Source organism: Notolabrus celidotus, chromosome 13 (assembly GCF_009762535.1).
Source record: "Notolabrus celidotus isolate fNotCel1 chromosome 13, fNotCel1.pri, whole genome shotgun sequence".
Lineage (NCBI taxonomy): Eukaryota > Metazoa > Chordata > Actinopteri > Labriformes > Labridae > Notolabrus > Notolabrus celidotus.
Genome location: NC_048284.1, coordinates 25,162,939 through 25,183,510, shown reverse-complemented (window position 1 = coordinate 25,183,510; position 20,572 = coordinate 25,162,939). Strand labels below are relative to the sequence as shown.

General features: G+C 41.4%; 2 protein-coding genes across 3 annotated transcripts in view; one reads left to right on the top strand and one right to left on the bottom strand.

The window, feature by feature from the left end:
* Positions 1-1,073: 1,073 nt before the first annotated feature.
* Positions 1,074-9,123, bottom strand: ccnk (cyclin K). The gene is made up of 11 exons (XM_034699310.1): positions 8,895-9,123; positions 7,096-7,331; positions 6,049-6,130; positions 5,828-5,959; positions 4,429-4,534; positions 4,270-4,327; positions 3,808-3,977; positions 3,508-3,716; positions 3,331-3,361; positions 3,122-3,193; positions 1,074-2,673 (listed from the first exon to the last, which is right to left on the bottom strand). The coding sequence occupies exons 1-11, from the start codon at positions 8,901-8,903 to the stop codon at positions 2,135-2,137; spliced, it is 1,644 nt and encodes a 547-aa protein (XP_034555201.1). The 5' UTR covers positions 8,904-9,123; the 3' UTR covers positions 1,074-2,134.
* Positions 9,124-13,283: 4,160 nt separating this feature from the next.
* bcl11bb (BAF chromatin remodeling complex subunit BCL11B b) overlaps positions 13,284-20,572 on the top strand; it is a 30,873-nt gene continuing 23,584 nt past the window's right edge. Inside the window, exon 1 of one of the 2 annotated variants that reach the window (XM_034699308.1) lies at positions 13,284-14,207. In XM_034699308.1, coding sequence (XP_034555199.1) covers positions 14,144-14,207 — 64 coding nt within the window. In that variant the 5' untranslated portion in view covers positions 13,284-14,143. The remainder of the gene's footprint in view (positions 14,208-20,572) is intronic. The other variant, XM_034699309.1, reaches the window with a different exon arrangement.

Sequence of the window (20,572 nt, the reverse complement as noted above, 5' to 3'; positions counted from 1 at the left end):
CTCTGGTGGTGGAGCCCTGAAAATACAGACAGACAGCTACAGACTTAGTTCTAAATAAAAGTGATTTCAGGATATCAGGTGTGCTTTGGAAAGATCAAACAACATAACACAAGCAAAACATAATGATTGTATTTTGATTAAGGTACATTTTTTCAGGTGGAAATTAATTGTTGGATTGGACATAATTGGACAGTAAACTTGAGCAATTTATGACAGGAAACCATTAAAATAGACAAAATGATGGATAGCCCACTGGTTGAAATATTTAAATTGCAAGTTGAAATTAAGTTTGCTTAAGACAGGGAACACGTACTTTAAAAAAGTTTAGGATGGAAAAACAATTGAATTATCAAAAAGCAGCGATTTCAGTCTGAAAGGATATGTTGAATTGTTACTATTGAGTTGAACTACTATGCAGAAGGCAAAAGTTAGCTGAGAGGGTTAAGTTAACTAAAGGTAGTTCCCTGTTTAAAAACTAGCTCAAGAAATGTGTATAAACTGTTGACTAAAAGAAGGAAAAACAGTTGAAAAACATGCTAAAGGTAATAAACACGTGACACAGTTAGCTTGAAGTTAGAAGGACATGACTTAAGACAATGTAATTAATATTAGTTGGTCAGGTTGAATGAATAATAAGTTAACATTACAAGTTCTAGGTAGTAAAAACATGTTAAAAATTTTTTAGTGTGGATAATCAATTGTAATGGTTGGCAGAATTAAGTTGCAAACAATATACTGATACTAATGAATAGACATCTTGGATTGCTAGCTAAAAATGAGTTTAAAAGTTAGCATGGGGTAATTAATAAACTCTTGAAATAGTTTGAAAAAAGTAAGATGGAACTGTTGAAATTGCTAAAAGAAATGATAAAAGGTTGTATATTGGCCATACAAAGTCATGTTATAACTTTATTTGCATGCTATGGGGTAAATAGCGTTTTTGAGTGTTGCCGATTTAGTTGTAGGCTGCTAGCCCATCAGACGGGTCCATTTGTTGGGTAGTGTATGTTATGAATCAAGTGACAACTTATTGAAAACCTTTTCACATCAAACACACAAAAGAAACACATGGATCTGTTCAAAGTAGGAAAAGCTTTATTATCCTAAGTGCCACACAGACAAAAAACCAAAGCTGCGTGCAGGTTACAGAGAAGAGGCCTAACTAAGGCACATATGGCTAAAACTGTAACAGAGAATAAATGACAGCTAAATGAAAAGCTCAGATATGTACAAATATACCTCAGACTGTCCAGTGTTAGACATGGTTGGTTTAATGAGAGGTTTGTCATAATCAAGATCATGTGTAGAGTCACTAAAAATAATGAGACAGGTATGACAAACAGCCTATAATAGTACATGTAAAATCTCATATTATGTAATAGGGATTTTAATAGAGCAAATAGTAATGACAAAATGGTGTACAGCATGTTTGAACAGATGCACTCACAGGTGTCTTTCAATATTTCCTTTGTGTACCAGAGAACAGCTTTTTCAACCAGCTCAAGTTTTTTGCACCGTTTCTATTTTAGCAGAACGTTGGAATGTGAAGAGAAAAGCAGACTGCAGAGACAGAGCCGCTTGTATGACTGGGAATTCATGAAATACCAAACTAAATTACTAAATTACAAAATTAGGCCAACAGAATATAGCAGGACATCTAGGACTCCACTTTAGAGCTCCTAAAGTTTGAGTAACAATTGTACATTTCATCCCCTCACGTTGAGTGGCAGAGTGTGCATGAAAAAAAAACACCATAATGGAAAAAAAGGATTAGGGTTCTGACATTTCCTGGTACATTTTCAAAACAATAACAAACAGCAGACAGCTTTTGTTACAAGTTCCTGGAACTAGGCACAATAAGTACCATCCTGTACATGTTTGAACTGTTTATTTAAAAGTATTACAGGAATCTCAGCAGATCAGGTTCTCCTTATACCACAGTACCTGAGGTCATGGGAACCTGACCTGGCGAAAACTGTCCAGACCTCACTTTTACTTTTCAAATCTAATAGTTGTGAAGCCGTCACATAGAACCTCATTAGCAAAAGTCTAAAAGGAGCTGAACCAACTCCTCCTCTGTTCAGATCCTGGTCACTCATGCTCTTTAGCTGCAGTTCATCCACTTGTCACGCTCTCATCTCATCCATCCACCACGGTTAAGGGGCATGCCAGGTGGAGGGGGCAGGGGTACTTGTGACTGTCCTGGGGGTGGAGGAGGGTACCCAGTCGGTGGAAGGGCAATACCTGGAGGGGGCACATGGCCTGGCGGCATGCGCGGAGGGGGTGGAGGGTAGTTGTTATAGCCTGGTGGTGGATAGGTCGGTGGCAAGTTGGGTGGTGGGTACGAAGAGGGCGGGGGTGGAGGGCCTGGAGGAGGTGCAGCAGGCGGCGGATAGACGTGGGGGTGGTATGGCGGTATTGGGGGTGCATAGTTGGGAGGCATGGGAGCGTAGGATGGACCTTCTGTCTTCATCAGGGACTGCAAGCTTTGGAAGCCTTCTCCAGACATGTAGGAGCTGCTGGTGGACATGATGTAGTTGGAGGGTGGAGGCGGAGGAGGGCGATGAGGTAAGGGAGGGGGCTGGTGTGGAGGTGGGGCATGTGGGAGAGGAGGAGCAACTTCATTTCCTGGTTCTGCTTCTGTGGGGGGTGCTGGAGCTGCAGGTTTGCGTTCTAGTGAGTGAGAGGACGTCACGAAAGAGAAAGAAAAAACAATTGTTAAAAATTGTTGATCATCAAAACCAAAACCTCTCCTATTTGATCTGAAGTAACCTCTTCATTCTCAGACTGTGAGCACACAGCCAGACCAGGACTGGCGAGCCTCAGCCACATAGGAGGTCTCATTATCAGGCTCAGGCTCTAATCAGATTGGTCTGGGAGAGGTTAGGAGTGTGCGTGTGTTGGGAAACATCACGTCCAGACGAGTTGCTAGTTATGTAAGCAGACTAAAGACTTTGTGTTGCTTTCCAAGCTGGAGTCCTAGGCAGGGGGTCCTGGCAGCTCATTATGGGTGTTTCGGTGGCACACACAGACAGCTTGTACCAATACTCTTACCCAACTTCAGATCATTTTACCCTTACTATGTAGACAAGAAACAACACACAATAACATTCACCCTTACCTGGGGGAGGCAGCGATGTGGGCAGAGGGGGCATGGGGCTCTCCAGTCTGGGAATCTTTGATCCAATTTGTTCTGTAAATTTAACAGGATTGAATTGTCACTATATTACTTCACTGAGGGCTTAAATATAAAAAATCTACAATCCTGAAAAGAGCAGAAAGAATCTAACTAGTTTAAAAGGAGGATTGTGAGGTTTGTAAAGATCTTACCTGGAGCTTTTGGCTCTTCTTTAGGGGATGTCTGAAAATATGTAAAAAGGGAAATGAAGTCAAATGATAAACATGCTGTAACGTATTGAGTATTAAGGAATAGAATTGTGGGAATTAAAAACTGGGTCTTTCAACTGGCTGTTGTTTAAGCCTCAGATATTCAAGCATGTTACTCACATGTGAGCGCTTGAGCTGGCGTGCCGGGCTGCCTCCCTGAGGTGAAGTCTTCTTTGGTGGTGGGGGAGGAGGGTTGGTAACTGGCGGTAGTCCCTGTGGGATTGGAGGAGCAGGTAGTGGTGGCACAGAGGCCCGCTCCTTCTCCTGGATCTGCTGAGGGATGGGCTTGTTCCCCTGGGAGTACAGGTCTAGGATCTGGTGGCAAATGTCTGGAAGACAAAGACATGTATCTCCTGAGTCTGGAAGGAGTTAAAAGAAAAATCTGTCACGCAGTCAGAGTCACAGCTTCATGATGAATACCTTCAAGCAGCTCCACTGGGACGTCCTGGACAAACTGCTCCCACCAGCGGCGAGAGGACTGCTTGGCGGTCCACTCCTGGATGTCAAACTTGCAGAGGCGGCCGGCTAGGTACATGACAGCTACTGCAATAATCTCTGGTTCCCACTGTAGGGACAGCATGGTGCACAGGCTGCAGGGACACAGGAAACATTTGTACAGCTTCTCAGTTAGTTCAACAGTGAGGAAAGTGTCTGTCGACGAAAGATCCTGGACCTTCAAGTACATTCTTCTTTTAAAAGCATTTGTTTATCATTTTGTGGCATTTCCTTTTTATTTTTTGTTACATTTGTTTTTGTAAATGCACATTTTTGGCAACCAGCATGTGAGATGTTAGATCTTAAATACAAAGCACAACCTAAACATAAGACACTGCACTGCAGAAGTCATCTATAATACACAGAGTTTGCATGCCAACAGCTCACCTGTCATTGACAAAGGTCCATGCCATCTGCAGCACCTTGCACACTTTATTCTTCTCTCCTTTAACAAGAAAAAGATATCAATAAGCCTGCCAGACTCCGAGAACCATGAAGTATTTCACCCTCTGTGAGGCGCTTCAGCAGCACTTTTTCCCAGCTCACCTTTGAGTTGTTTGACGTAGCGTAGCAGGAACATGTAAGGGTGCTCCACCTGCAAGTCAAATTTGATCGTCTGGAGCAAAATTCTCTCCAACACCATCACCTCTTCCTGTTCAGAGACAAACTGATGCAATTGCAATACACACCAAAGCAATGCCACAAAGTACTGATTTATAGTTAAAGCACCAACTCTCTACCTCGCACAACATGTACCCGGAGCATTTACATCACATTGAAGAAACTAACTCTGAACTGTTAAAGTGAAATGTTGCAACCTGTATTCATTTAATACACTGGTATATTACATCAATGTTTAATATACGCATGTTATATATTTTTTAGAGTTTCATTTAAAAAGGTACAGTGTGTAGAAATAGGAACATTGAGTGATATCTAGTGGTCAGATTGTGAAAAATGTCCCCAAGACCGAGCCTTATTTTGTAAATCCACAAGATTGATGGCTGTTTGGTGGAGCAGATAAACAGCAAATAGACGGCAAGAAAAATGTTTTGTTTTTGGCTGCTTTCTGACTCTACATGCGATCATGTCTGAACTCTGTAAAGCAGGATTGTACCTCCTATTATCCTTGGGGTCAATTGGACCCCATTCCATATTTAATGTCTCTAAATCAATGATTAGCATCCTTTTTTTGGCTTCATATTTCATGACTTTTCCTAATTTAATGGGAACAACTGGGAAAACGTAAAATGTAAATGTAGATATGTTCCAATTTCCTGTAAAAAGAAATTACGCATCGGTGTTCCTTGGGGTAAATTTGACCTCAGGCTGTTTTAGCTGTATATAACATAAGAAATATCAACATTTTACACATGTCTTTTGGTTGTTTTGGATGATATTGAGGTCACTACCACCAAGGACACTTCTGCATGTGACTGCAGGAGCTGGGATCGAACTGCCAACCTTTAGAGATATAATATTTCCAGCCACCATGTCTCTAAAGACATTCAATGATGTGCCCTGTGTCATACATTTTGATAACATAGAAACAAGGCAGGACGGACGAGAGCATGACAAACTCACAGCAGTTTCATGTTCTGTTTTACAAATAAAGTCCTTCTGAATGCTTTAAGCCGTGTTTATGCTTGAACTATATTTTATTTAAAGGCTATTTAGGTAGTCAACAAAGAAATATAAAGTACCTGACGCATAAACCTGGGTAACAATCGGTTTCTGGAGGTTTAAATTGTCGGGTCAAATTGACGACAAGGATAAAAGATGTTAGTAAATTTCAGGGTAATAGGAATTCTGTTTAAGACTCTTAACTTTTCACACTTGGTGAACAAAATAAATTCCTTCACTTCTGTTTACCTTATCATCAGACTTACAACGGCTACAATAAACAGGGGAAATCTCTAAACACAGAATAGAACAAATAAAAGACCTTGGGATCATCTCCAAACTGAGCAAACTGCACATCATTCAGCAAGATGCGGGCTGTCTTGATGATGTCTCTACATTTCTTCGGGGTTTCCTCTACTTTTCCTGCCAGGAAAAGACAGCAGGCACCCGTCACCTGTTGATACAGAGACCACATCGTTAATCAAACACTCATCCAACCACAGGAACAGGAAAAAAATAAGAGTTTCCATCCACTGAACTCACATATCTGGGGAACTGCTTGAAGGAGTGGAACATGTAGAAACGGTGGAAATAAATGATACCAGTTGCCAGCGTGTCATAGTGTCTGATGACCGTCAAGGAAATCATAGAAACCATTTAACGGCTTTCAGTTCTTAATGCACCAATCATCCATAACTTAATGACAGCTGCCTGATATTATGTAGGCCCCTTCTCATCAACACAGACTCAACTAGACCTGTAAAGGTGTGCTGTGGTATCTGGCAAGAGATCTTTCACGCCCTGGACGTTGCGTGGTGGGGCCTCCATGGATCAGACTTGTTTGTCCAGCACATCCCGCAGGTTCTCGACTGAGTCAAGATCTGTGGACTCTGGAGACTATGTCAGCTCTGTCGTGTTTCCACATGTCACCTTCTTCCATCACTCTATGGTCCAGTTCCAATGATCACATGCTCGTGGTAAGGCACCCTCACCAGTGAGCTTCATACACAACAAACTGTGATGTACTGTGTGCTCAGACACCTTTCTATCAGAGCCAGCATTCACTTTTTCAGCAGTTTGAGCTCCAGTAGCACTTCTGTTGGATCTGTTGGACCCTTCCTTGGAACTCTTTTGGTAAGTACTGACCCCTGCAGACCGGAACACCCCACAAGAGCTGCAGTTTTGAAGATGCACAGACCCAGTCGTCGAACAATCACAGTTTGTGCTTTTATTTTTCCTGCTTTAAACACAAAGGTAGAAACTTGCTGCCTAACATATCCACTGACAAGAGCTATTGTTGAAATGTTCAATGATACCAACTTCACCACTCATGTAAATGTCCTGTAATATGAATCATGACTAAATGAGTTCCGTCTGTGACAGAGCTGATATTTTCACAACATGTCAAAACTTTCTGTCCCGTGAATAGGCACATCTTTACAAATAAACAGACCAGTTTAGTTGTATATTTTCTTAAGTTAAGTAGCTGTGTCATTTACTGGTTTACCGGTGTCATCATGAACAACCTGAAAATGAAATACCATCGGTAAATATTCTCTTCTTTCTTATAACTCAAATAAATAAGGATACAGGCCAAGTCTCGTCCCCACGTCAAAAATGAAGCGTGCTCCTTCTCTCCGATACCGGGCCTCTGTGCCAGGGTCCAGGCCTTCTGACTGAGAGGGGGTGTGGGCTAAATCCTTCTTGTCCCAGTACCAGCATGGCTTAATGTGGTCCAGGATCCCTTGGTTGGTCATTGAGTAGTTCTCTTTGGAGTCTTTCATTGGCTGAGGAGAGGTGACATAGGATGGACCTGCTGCACTGGTCTGATAAGATACAAAGCAGAAGAGAAATAAGCCAGCAGTAAGAGTAATTCAGTGCAGACCAGCTGCAGAGGCCTTGTTGGCAAACGGTCAGATAGACCGGCTCTGAGGTTCAGATTTTTTTGTCCTTCAACTAACTTCCAAAGTTATTGAGATATGAAGGTTTGATATGAACACATTGCAGAAGCCTGAATCTAAAATATTCATACCTTCTCACCAAGCAAGACAGATTTTACCCTTTGGATTAGGGCCTGGGATAAAATTCTCTACTTTCACACCATTTTAAAAAGTATGACATTCAATAAACTCAAATTTATAGGTGCCAATTTAATGGTGAACAAAAAGTTTTGATATTTATTTTGGATTCAAGAGGGACATACTACAAGTAGGTATCGAGTCAAACAAAGAACAGCAGAAAGACAATTATGATTTGAAGGTAATTTGAACTATCTGGGTGTTTTTTAAAGTAAACTTAAGACTTAACTTTTTAATCTAGCTTTTAATGTGGAGTTATTTATTTTAAGCCCGGGACTGAATTATTATTATTATTATATTATTATTTATATTATTATTTGAATATTTACTTTAACATGTATTTTTCTCATTTAATTATTTATTTATCTATTTATTTCTTGTATTCATCTGATCTTGTTAACGCTACTTTATTTTAAACTTTTCTTTCCACTCTTACTTATTGTATTAATTTTACTGTATTGATTTTATTTTATTTTTAAGTATTTTATTTTAAATCACACCTTTTATAATTTTACCATTGCTGTTGTTTTCTGTCTCTCGGTTATTCTGTGAAGCACTTTGGGCTGGATGTATCTATGTATGAAAGGTGCTATATAAATAATGTTGAGTTGAGTATTTAATTATTGTTTAGTCATAGCATTTTATAAACAAAATGTCACAATCCTGAACAATGTTATCACATAGCACTTTTATTCTCACGTTACTATGGGCCTAATTTTAGCTTCATTTAGGATTTAGTATGTGTACGTGAAACAACAGCGACTAGACTTATATTGTATGACAGTTTTAAAAATCACAAAATAAGACAAGCCGACAGAAGTGAACTTGATAAATGTTTTGCACGGTGCATCCCTCCAGACTCATTCATTACATCACAAGCATTCTTCACGTGATACTACAAAACCAAGTAATGACTGATATACTTAAAGCAATATTTTGGATGTCAAGAGAAACAAAGACGGTTTTAAAATGTAAGAAAAGATGATGAAAACAGACTGTGGAGGAAACAAAGTGAGCACTAAGTCAAGCTAGCGTTAATACGCACTTATCAAATCTAAGTGGATGCGTAGATCTATGAATCCACAAAGGCCAAGAGGTCTAAGGGTAAGATGTGTGTCCAATTCAGCCTACATTAAACTGATCATTTTAAGTACATGGAGTACTAAAGTGAACATTAACAGGTGACACTCTGTTAGCATCTCCAGCTAGCAAACTTGCTTCACTCGAGATCTAAACACCGCCGAGACTCGAAAATAGTGAAAAATCACAACAATTATCAACATTCTGTCTGGAACAAAATATTCATCATACCTTTAACATCAAGCCGACAGAGTCGATCACCCCGAATCAGACGTCAGGACCGGTAAAGCTCAGTTATTCACAATAAGTTGGCTAACAAGTGCTCATCAGCAGAACCCATTGCAACAAGGGCACCGCCATTTTGGAGTACGTCAGAGGCTGCTGACTGACGTCATTACGTAAGTGTCTGACACACGTGTGCTGAAGTCAAATGTCTGATTAAAATTGTTTTTCTGGTCTGGATTTAACTTGTTTCAATCTTCTTTTTTTTGAGTAGTCTTGCTACAGGAATATGCCTCATGACGAAGAGGCCGCTGAGGTAGTCTTAAGAAGGGTGATACAACATGTTTACTTCCTGATACATCCACAAGAGGGAGACAAAGAATAACACATGGACCTACAATGCCAGGACTGGATGTTGGACACATGCGGTCATCCATCCATCCATCCATCCATCCATGTCTTGACCGCTTGATCCCATTCGGGGTCACGGAGGGCTGGAGCCAATCCCAGACTTCGGGCGGAAGGCAGAGAACACCCTGGACAGTTCGACAACCCATCACAGGTCAGTCATTAGTTCAGATAACTTATTTTCTAAGTCAGTATAATATTTACTTAAAGCTCCTCTGAGGAGTTTTTGTTAGTTTTGGATCAGACTGAAATTAAAACCAAAGCCTCTTTATGGACCACAAAAGCAAACAAGACCATCAACAAACAAGACCATCGGCAACAATATGAGCAATTTCTATAACATTATTATTATTATTATTATTATTATTATTATTTGAAACTGCTGCAAGAGGGTATCAGACAAAGTGAAAAAATGCACGCAGCAAAAACAGCCTTATTTTAATTTTTACACTGCAAATGTACTCAGTGAGTGATACATTGTACCCTGTTAATAGGAAGCAAGAAGATGTAAAACAAGATAAGTTTTATAAGAAACCCCAAAAAGTTAAACAAAAACATAGGCCTAAACAAAGATGATAATGTAAAGCACAAATAGCAGCTTAAAAAACATGCTTATTTGATTTATTTGGGAGAGATGATTACACGTGTTTTGTTTATTTGACAAGTTACACTGCAATAGGACACCATTATAAATTGGTCATGGGTCCTTAGAATTATCTTAACCTTTTGTTAACCCCTAACCCCCATATGGTGCTCATGAACTTGGGCCATAACCTTTGCACATGGGGCGCCTGCACCACTGAGCTAAATCAGCCCCCCTTCTGTCAGTGTATTAAAGTTTGAACAGTAGTAAGTAGATTCTTTTACACAGTTATCAAGTCAAAATAACTATCATGTGGCTACAAGATGCAGAAAACCTGCTGAAGTAGCTTCTTTACTAAAGAAAGAGGCAATGCTGTGCAACCGAGTATGACTTTTTTTTTAACAGAAGTAAAGTTGCACCATTTTTTTCTCGCTGAGTTGCCTTACTTTTCAAACTTGATATGAACAAAATCTCATAGAATCACCATCACCTTTGTTTGCTTTATGCGTTACAGCATGAGAGCACACTTCTTCTGAGTAACATCTTGTGCCCTCATGGTTCCCCTCCCAGCCCTCACTTCTGAGAAAAGCCAGCATTGAATCATTTACTGCGTCCAAATTAAAATTTGGAATCTGCATGCATTATATATTCAGCCGTGCTCGGACAAATCCTCTTAACCACTGGAGAAATTGTCAGGATGTGTCCTGTAGAAAAGTAAGAGCCTTGTCTACTTGTATTGCCCGTAGCAAGGGAGCATCTCAATCTGTCACTCAAGTCCACACACACACGCACACACATGCACACACACTACAGTAAATCAGCTCATGAATAATATATACTTGTACTTTCTTTATTAATATTAAACATTGCATAATGAAGCACCGACTATAAGCAAATCCCAGAGCAATATTCATATTACCATGAGCTGTCCTGGAGTGGACCTCTCATTGTTTGTGTCAGTCCTGTTGTGGTTAAACACATCAAAATGTCTGCCTGGACGGGCTTTTCTACTTAACCTCCAGTGCCCCTTTTTTTATTCACTTATATTGGTATATTTTAATATATTAATGTAATATTTCTATTCTTCATAGAAGGGAGGGACATAAAAAATGGAAGATAAAAGGATGTGACAAAGGTTGTGACCCAGAATCAAAGCTAGCTAGGCTTCATGACTGATGGGTACGACCTGTCCCCTCTCAGGCAATGTCTCTGAGCTCATTTTGACGATTTAACGTAAATTATGAGTGGGCAGAGTCAACTTAAATCCTGATGCACTTTTTGGGAAAGGTGCTTAAATGTCAACAAAATGTCTTTTGTAACTTGGACACAACTTTCATCTCAGCATGTCCTCGTCTCTTGTGTAGGTATTGCCCCGCGGTGCGTTCAGGGGATCTACTGTTCAGCGCTGGCACTTTACCTCGCAGAGATGCTTGTCCCCTTAGAGGCAACACTTTGGACTTAAAACCTTTCCTGTGTCCACAAGCACGGTATTTGTGGTATATTGGCCTTGTGCAACCCAGCTTAAACTGCCTTTGCCCGCAGCCTGCAGATACAAGCTATAATGGAGACATTGATGTATTATTGAGAAACCCATGGGTGAGGATCAAGGAGCTGCTTGAAGGCAGCAGGGAGAGCAAGCAAGTGAGTGTGTGTGTATGTGTGTGTGTGTGTGTGTGTGTGTGTGTGTGTGTGTGTGTGTGTGTGTGTGTGTGTGTGTGTGTGTGTGTGTGTGTGTGTGTGTACTCAGGATAATGTTTTTCTTCAGTATCCAACGTGTCCACAACTGCTGTTGCTCTCTCGGCCCCGTTGCCTTAAAAGAAGACATTTCATGTAATATCACATAGCGAATTTATGCTCTCCAGTCAAAGCAATATGCTTGACAACATGCCGGGCCTGTGTGTGTAAAGGATAGCTGTTGTGTGTAGTGTTTCCATGTGGAGTCTGCTGAGGTTATGTCTACTTGAGCCAGAGCTGAGATGACATTTCATTTATATAAATAATTACTGTCCTGAAAGTCCCCTAGGCCTGCCCCGAAGCAATCAAACTTCTAATGCTCTTAAAATTGCCCACCATGTTTTATTAATGGATGACTATAAAATGCATATAGCTGCACACTTCTCTGCTGATCCACGAGGAAGTAGTGTCGACTTTAAATGGCCGTATTAAGCTTTGTATTTTTATTCAACAATGTATTTCACTCAAATTATAGCACAGCACAGGTTTGAATTGTATGCTAAAGTAAAAAAAGAAAAACTTGAGCGTGTTCTTAACTGAGCTTTGGCCTGTACAAAGCAGTTATCTGTGCACACACACTGATCCAAATGAATACAGTGAATTATGTGTTGAATGATTGCCCATTAGTGCCATTAATTGCCTCTGAGTGAACCTGATCTGCTCTTCAAGGACTCAGACTCTGAATAGTGTAAATGGCAAATTAAGGAGGCTTCATGCTAAAAAAAAGAATAAAACACAGCAAGGCTGGCTGTGTGTGTGAGTAAGGTTTCACCCTCTGAGCAGGTTTGTTATGTCTCCTGACTGTGCCAACAGAGGGTACTGTTGCCTCACAACATGTTTAAATTATCCATCAACAAAGATGCAGCCTGCTGATTTAACCCTCTGATCCAATATGAGGATAAAGGTGTGCTTTAGTGTTTTTGGCCATTTACAAAGCCTGGAGGTTCGCAGAAACATAGAAAGACTAATTGACTGAATTATAGGTGACCTTTGAACCCTGATTGACCAGAAGCTTCCCCTCAATCGCATCAAGGTGTGGGTGGTCCTCATGATGTTTCAGCCATTTAAAGCAGTTTCCGTCTGATATGCCCAGCTGGCATTATAAAAAGAGCAATAAAAGCTGCAACAATATGATTGAAATTTGTAGAAAAAAGGGGCAGCGAGGAAATGGAAAATGGAAAAAAAAAGGAAAACCTCTAGGAAATAGTTTTAGGGGGTGTAAAGTCAATTTAAGAGGATACATGTGAGTTTAAGAGAAGGAATTTAAGCTGGGTAGCAAACATTGTGACACATCTAAATAACTACTGATAAGTGATCAGTACTTTATGTGCTGATGAGCCTCGCGCTGAGCTCCGGGGAGCCATCGTTGTTTGACTCTAGTGTCCGCGTGCAGTCCGCCGCCTGCCTCCCCATGCTTGTTGTGTCTGACGCGCAAACGTCACGGACGCACTTGAACTTGAATCCAATCCGACTCCACGAAGGCAAACCCAACCACACACACACACACACACACACACACACACACACACACACACACACACACACACACACACACACACACAAGCTGCATGTATTGTACACACACACACACACACACACACACACACACACACACACACACACACATCACCCACACACGCACGCATAAACGCGGGGTCCTCCCTGACAGAGCCTCTTTCATCGTGTGAGTCAACAAGAAGTAGCCTCGACACTGGAGGAAACTAGGAAACATTGGACCTCTGCTTGTTGGACGAGAAGGAGGAGGAGGTGTCTTGTCTGCCCGCCTGCTCTCTCTCTCTCTCTCTCTCTCTCTCTCTCTCTCTCTCTCTCTCTCTCTCTCTCTCTCTCTCTCTCTCTCTCTCTCTCTCTTTCCCCATTTCTCTCTCTCTCCCTCTCTCTCAATCAGCGAGGCTACTGCCACCAGAGCCAAGAGTTGCCGTTCCGCGCACCGATGCCAAAACGCACAGGAGGAGTCAGTGCCAAAGGGTCATTTTAGCGCACCGCTGCTGAAAAGGAAGGACTGTAGGGAATCGTAGAATAAACAGCAGCATTTTGACCCCAGATGATACAATCATATCATTAGAATAAAGGAAAGAATTGAGGGGAAGGAGCCAAATAAGACTCTGTATACGCATCACCGGTGGAGCCACCGCGGTCGCTGCAGAGGTGGGCAGTCCGGGATTTTTTATCTTCGAAAGGTCATTGCAGAAACATACCTGCGCGTTTATCAGCTCACCGGCCGCCACTGCCTCTTAAATCTCAACTTTGGCTTCCTCAATCCAGGTGTTGCTTCCTGAAAAGACGCTGCGTGCAGGACATTGTGGACACACTGCTCTTCCATCCTTCTTGCGCTCCTGTCCGACTCCTCTTTTACCTTTACCACGCGCCTCAAAGTTGTCAGACTGTGAACAGTTGAGGGATTAGGAAAAAAGGGGGAAAGTTTGTCACCTGAGCTCCAGAGAGGACCGACACCACGGTCCAAGCCGACTCCAAGTGCCGTTCACCGGGCGATGCCAGAGTAAATGCCGGGGCAATGTCCCGCCGCAAGCAGGTGAACCCACAGCACTTATCACTGACGCACAGGGAGACAATACAAGGTGAGTCTCAACCTGCAATACTTCTCACCTACTAACTGATTCTGTTTATTTGTTTAAATCAATCATAGTTAACATTAATATTAAGTCTTATTTTCCAGGGTAGATCAATTATTTATTGGGAGATGGATTTAAACCTTCCTCCAGTTTTTAACCTTTGAAATTGCGCTGATCAAGAACGGAAATTACAGACAATAACTGCGATTTGTGATAATACATTTATCATCTGCTAACACATTTGCACACACAAGGAAACACTCCATGGCGTTTTTTAAAAATACTTATTATGATGAATTGTGGAAGGTATTCCATCGGGTTTTAAATGAAAATTTTACACTTTTAAAAAATGATCTACAAGTCAGTCAAAATCTAAAAGGGCCTTCTACAGCTTTAGTTGAATTAAAAGATGACCTATTGTCCACTACTTTGGAACTTTGTGGCCAAGTGTGTGTGTATGTGTGTATGTGTGTGTTTTCTGTGTGTGTGTTTTCTGTTTTCGTTTGCACGCACGTGTGATCGCATGATCCAAAATTTTATAACACAGTCTCCCAACATATTGTAACATGTGGCACTGTATATGTCATATTCTCGTGTGCTTCATAATGAATTTCACTGATTTTTAAATACAGACTTTTTTATTGTTTTTTGACTGCACTGTTTCTTGCATCTTATTTTAACCTCATTTTAATTTTAATAATCTCTCTCTTTTGACCTCAGTCTATCAATCACACACCCTATCACACACTCAGGCAAACACACACAGTCTCATATTATTTTTTCTTGACACATAAAGGCCTGTCTACACTGTATGGTCACATTTGGAGCACATGGCAAAAATCAAATTGAGCACAAATACAAGTTAACTTTGCACTCACACAAAAAAGTACAAAAAGTGTAGAAACTTTATTAACAAAACATTTGAACACAAAGGCTTCTCACTTGTTTCAGATTTTCAAAGCTGCGACCCAAAAGTGTGATGAAATTGCGCAGATTAAATCTGAGGCAGGAATCCTTTTTTTTTTTAAGGGAATATGATTAAAAGTCACATAATCCAATTTCAAATCAATTATATCAATCTAACCTTCATCTCTCGGCGCTCCCTGCTTTGCCTAAATCCAATTTCATAGAGGCCTAATCTGGGTAATTCATTGCAGAAGTTCATGATGTAATCTTTGGCCAATCTGGTTTGTGTTGAAAGGGCTTCGGCGCATTCCGTCCCACCCGACACGTTTGGCATTTCGACTTATCATTTATCCCATTCACTTTGTCTCTGCTTCTTGTCGCTGACTTTTCTCCTGTTGACTTGAAATAATTACGGCAATTTCCAGACGTAAGGAGCAATCTGAAATCTAAATGTTTGCTCTGAGAAGAGTTTTGAGTTTTTTAATTTTTCAAAGTGTGCTGCATCCTCAGCAGATTTTAGGCAGATGACAAGCATCGATCCAGCTTGAATATTGATCTGATAGTTTATCCTCTGCTGGCACAGTCACTTCATTAAGACAGAGACTGACTCGATCTCCCTCAGTTCCTTTTTCAACTGTGCAAAAAAAGTACAGTTTGACCTCAGGCACGTGTGCTTTTTTTTTAACGTTTACCTGCATGAATTATGATAAATAATTACAACCTTATGCATATTTTCATTTGTCTTTAGGGAACTGATACAAATTTGGACTAAATGTTAAATATTTGCCTCCCCTCCTTCAAGCCATGGGTCACTTTTTTCACATAATTTTTGCATAGCAGTTACACAAACCCTCCTGGCACCTGCTGTGCAGTCAGCAAATTCTCAAACCTGTGGTGCCGAATGTAGATTCTTGCATAATTACACTGAAAATTAGCTATTACAGATCAGATTTAATTTCTTCATTTCGTTGTAAGAGATTCAGAGGTCTCATGCATGCATCTGTTTTTACCTGAAGCTCAGGATTACAGCTTTTTAGATTATTTCAACAACACCTGACGTGTGTCCATTAACAATTTAAGTGAAGATATCTGCAAAAGCTGACAAATGTTTGCTTATTTTTCACTCCATCTTGCAGAGGGTAAAGCTGTGCTTCAGTGGGTATTACTCCAAGTACAGAAATATGCCATAAAGTAGGGCCATCTGGGCCTGAATCTGGTCCTACCTGTTCTCTCACATGATACACACTGTCTCCTGTTTGATGAACTGTGGCCTCGAGCAATGACAATGGCCTGAGAAGCACAAGTGCAAGATCAAGGAAGGACTGAATCGGCAGGTACTTTTGCAGGTGTTTGTCTCTTTGTGATGCATTCAAGGCGATCAAATGCAATTAAAAAAAGAAAAGAAAAAGAAAGATAGACTATTAACAGAAGAGCATGGAAACAAGCAAGTTCCTATTTTTAAATCTCCTATTGTCCTCTCCTGCAAGAACAATGTGTACGAGTGCACACATGCACTTGTATTTGAATAAAGCACCTTTTCTGTTTGCCTGCCGTACAGGATATCATAATAACGATACCACGTCGGAGGCTGTGATAGATGGATGGGAGGCTTTTAATGTACCCATCATTCAGTGTGAGGAGGCTGTGTGCTGTGGGCTGTTTCCTTAAGCTGGGTGGGTCTGAGGAGGACCAGGATCACACCTCAGGCTGGAGGATCTGAGGAGCGCTGGGGGAAAACCAAACTGTAATTTGATTGAGTCAACATATGAGGAGAGCTCTGCAAATGTACAGAGGACATTTCAGATATTCAGTGGGAAAAAACCAAGTGGACTCTATTGTTTGTTCTTTTATGGAAGGAGTGTGACTTTGTAAATAGGTCGAGCAACATTTCGGTGTCAAGATCCCTTACACAAGTAATAATCTTGAGTTTCTGCAGGGTGCCAGCATATATCAGCCACATGTCAGACAAGGGGTTACTGAGAGTAACTAAACACAGCCTGGTGCCCTGCAGCCATGGGCTCGTAGGTCACACTCTTGTTGGAAGAACAGAAAACCTGAATATCAGCATATTTCTGGACAGGCTTTCGGTAGAAGACTATGTACTGCGAATCAACTTGCCGGGCCAGACATCAAGAGGGACGCACAAGTGACTTTAACCTCAATTCATGCACACACACAATGCACATGTATGCACCAAGGAAAGCAGGCACACGCACAAGAAGCCACACCAAAACTGCACGCATTACCTTGAAAATGCATTCACAGACTCACTTATCACTTGGAACAAGCTGAATCTGACCTTCAGTTTGCTGTTCATCCTTTTGTTTAATTAAGACTCCTGCAGGCAAACGTCCCCTCAAGGCTTTTTTAGACTCTTTCTGTCATTGATGCAGCCACCATGACAAAGAAATCTATCATAGGTATATCCTTATGAATCAATTTCTGGTATCACAGGCCTCCCTTGTTCAGACCCTGGCATTTTTTTTGCAAACTTAAACCAGGATTATTAACACACAGGATTGTTTTCTGCCATCCAGCCATGGAAACACTTCACCATAACTGTTTACTCTCAGAATTGGCATGCTACTTGTGAAACAGTTAATGTTTTCGCCTTTATTCACACCATATGGCTGTCGAATGCTGGGGGAGAAAACTCACCGTACGCACTGCAACAGCACAGTAAATATTCACACACACATTGTGGTAACCGGATGATAATCTCACAGGAGATGATTGGTGAACGATTTATGATTTACAGCGCGCCGTTGCAGTTTGTTCTCAGCTTCTCTTTCTATTTTGCAATATTATCGAACACATTTAATCAATTTTGAAATGCCATAAAGCTTCTCTATTATTATTATTATATCTCCTAAAATTGTTTGGCAAATTTTGATTTATATCTCCAAATGTCATGCCTCATGGCTTGCAAGTCATTTATAGCAATTTAGTGACAAGTCACAGTCAGCAGCACAGCCGTATTTTGCTCACTTTCAGCCTGATAATCTAAGATTTATGATAAGAAATGTGGCTGCTACAGATTAAATGGTGATAAGATAATGAAACACACAGGCCTGGCCTTACACAACTAAACTGTTGCAGCTCTGCTTGGCAATCACAACCGAGAAAAAAAAGGGATAGGCAAAGCGAGGCCGCTTGTTGTTTGAATTTTTGATTGCAACCATCTGCAGCGTTGCTGGTGTCATTTATTTTCAATGACAGCGTGAATCTTACCCGACTTTCCCTGTGGGGTTTGCACATGTGTGTTAGTGTGTGTGTGTGTTTTAAGCTCAGCAAATGGAAGGGGAAAAACAAAGAGAAGAAGACAGGTCTGAACCCATACAGGATGGTCGACTGTCATACGAGTGCCCCTGGCTTTACTCTGCCTCCACCAGCAGAACACAGTGTGCAGCTGGAATTGAAATGTTTTGTAAGGTCAGGACTCCAGCGGCAACGGAAAGTAGTTTCACGGTTTTTGTTGAACAGAGCACACGAGAAACAAATCAAATTTGCATCACTGAAAAAAAAACAAATGTTTAAGATCCAGCAAAATTAAAGATCCACTGTTTGTTACTTCTCCTAGGGCAGAGGTGAACTTGTCGAACCATGGTTCTGTTTTTTTGTTACCACCTTTACTCCAGGCAACAATGCAAACAAAAAAAAGTCATCAAATTTATGAGAGCATTTAAGGACCGACACAGTAATTAGGCATTAGTGGGAAAGGACTGGAGAGGAACCTTATGTTGCCTGTGAAACCTAACTTGCTCGTTTTACCTGGCTGCTACTATGAAACACACTGACATGGATGACATGTTTCCCTCATCACATAACCAATTTAGTCGGCAAAATTACTCTGCAACCCCGACCTGAGTGTATGGCAAATATTTTAATATTCCCAAGTCCCAAAAATCTCTCTGTAAACGCATAACATCCTCTCCTCTCACAAAATAGTTCCTTCTTTAAGTAGTTTTTGGGCAAAAGATTCAATATATTTTTCCACTCTTTTTTTGCACTAATGGAAATATTGGTGAAAGAGGCCCATTGTCTTTGCCTCTGTCTCCCATCTGGTACACATTGTGCAGCAGCAGCAGCAGCAGCAGCAGCAGCAGTGGAGTGACTGACTGACTCTCTCCTCATCAAACTGATAGGGGGTGCTCTAAGGCTGCCTGACTTAACTCGCACTTGATAAGGCAGAGTAGCAGGACTGTCATTGGGTGAATATAACTCCCTGACTATGTGTGTGAGTGTGCGCGTGCGTGTGTGAGAGAGAGAAAGAGAAAGAGAGGAATAAAGTATGTGCGGTATCGTGTCAGACAGCTGGGTTTCATTGCTATCATCATGCCTTCTCCTCGATGGCATGTTTGACAGTGCGTCTGCTATGCTCCCTTACCTATCAAGCATGTTCCTCTCACATACGAGTTTATACAGAGGAATTAGACACTGTCTGTCACGATGATAGGCCACATTAGACTGTTTTTCTTTCATGTGTATGTTTCCATTTCACTCTGTTTGTGTCCACAGTGTTTTTTCTTCTTGTTCTCCCCCCTCTGGAAGAATTCCATGTTCAGTTCTTTCTCGCACCTGTGTTTTTCTCACACAGGTGAGCCTCAGGAAAGACGAGGGAGCAAGCGAGCGAGCGGGTTTTTCAGAGAGGGGTGTGGTTTTTAGAAGGTGTCCGACTGATATTTGAGTGGCATAGTGACAGTGCCAACGCCTGCTAATTTACCGCCTTCTGGCCCCGGGCCGTGTTACTCAACCAGAGGCCAACGAACAGGCCCTACTTTATCTGTCTGTGCTGGGAGAAAGTCAAGTTCAAATGCCCAGGTGTCTGTCGTCTTCTCTGATTTACAAAACACGAAGATCCGGGTTTTTTGCCACCTGTCTTGTTTTCAACGTCCAAAATTAGAGCGCCATATTGTTAGTAAAGCACAGTCCTGCATATATTCATATGCATTGCACATATGCATGCATGCATGCATGTGCACGCTTACATGGCCTGTGTGAACACTCTGGAACATTGCTCCATGTGAATTACGGTCGCAAGCTGTGAACTGTAGGTAAATATGTGTTTGTGTTCCTTCTTTGCCGCCAAAGATTATGAGATGGAAATTATTTGGCAGGCATCCAGGAACCCATCTCCATTTAGAGAAAAGATATTTGGCGTCGGATCATCACTCCAGGGCGAAGTGAGTGGACTGGAACATGTGTGTGCGTGTGTGTGCGTGTGTGCGTGGGAGGGTGTGCGTGGTTAGGTAGAGGGTGGGGGTGATTCATTGCTGCAAAGGAATATTTGAAATTATAAAAAAAAAAGGTGAAAACTGTGCATAATACCCAGCCAGATCTCTACCCGAGTCTAACGGTTATAACTGGGATTTTTAGAGGAGCAACGCCTTCCCGACAGTTTGAGATGGGAGATAAGAGAGTTTAGGATCTTTGTCTGATAACAACACACCGAGACGCAGGCGCGC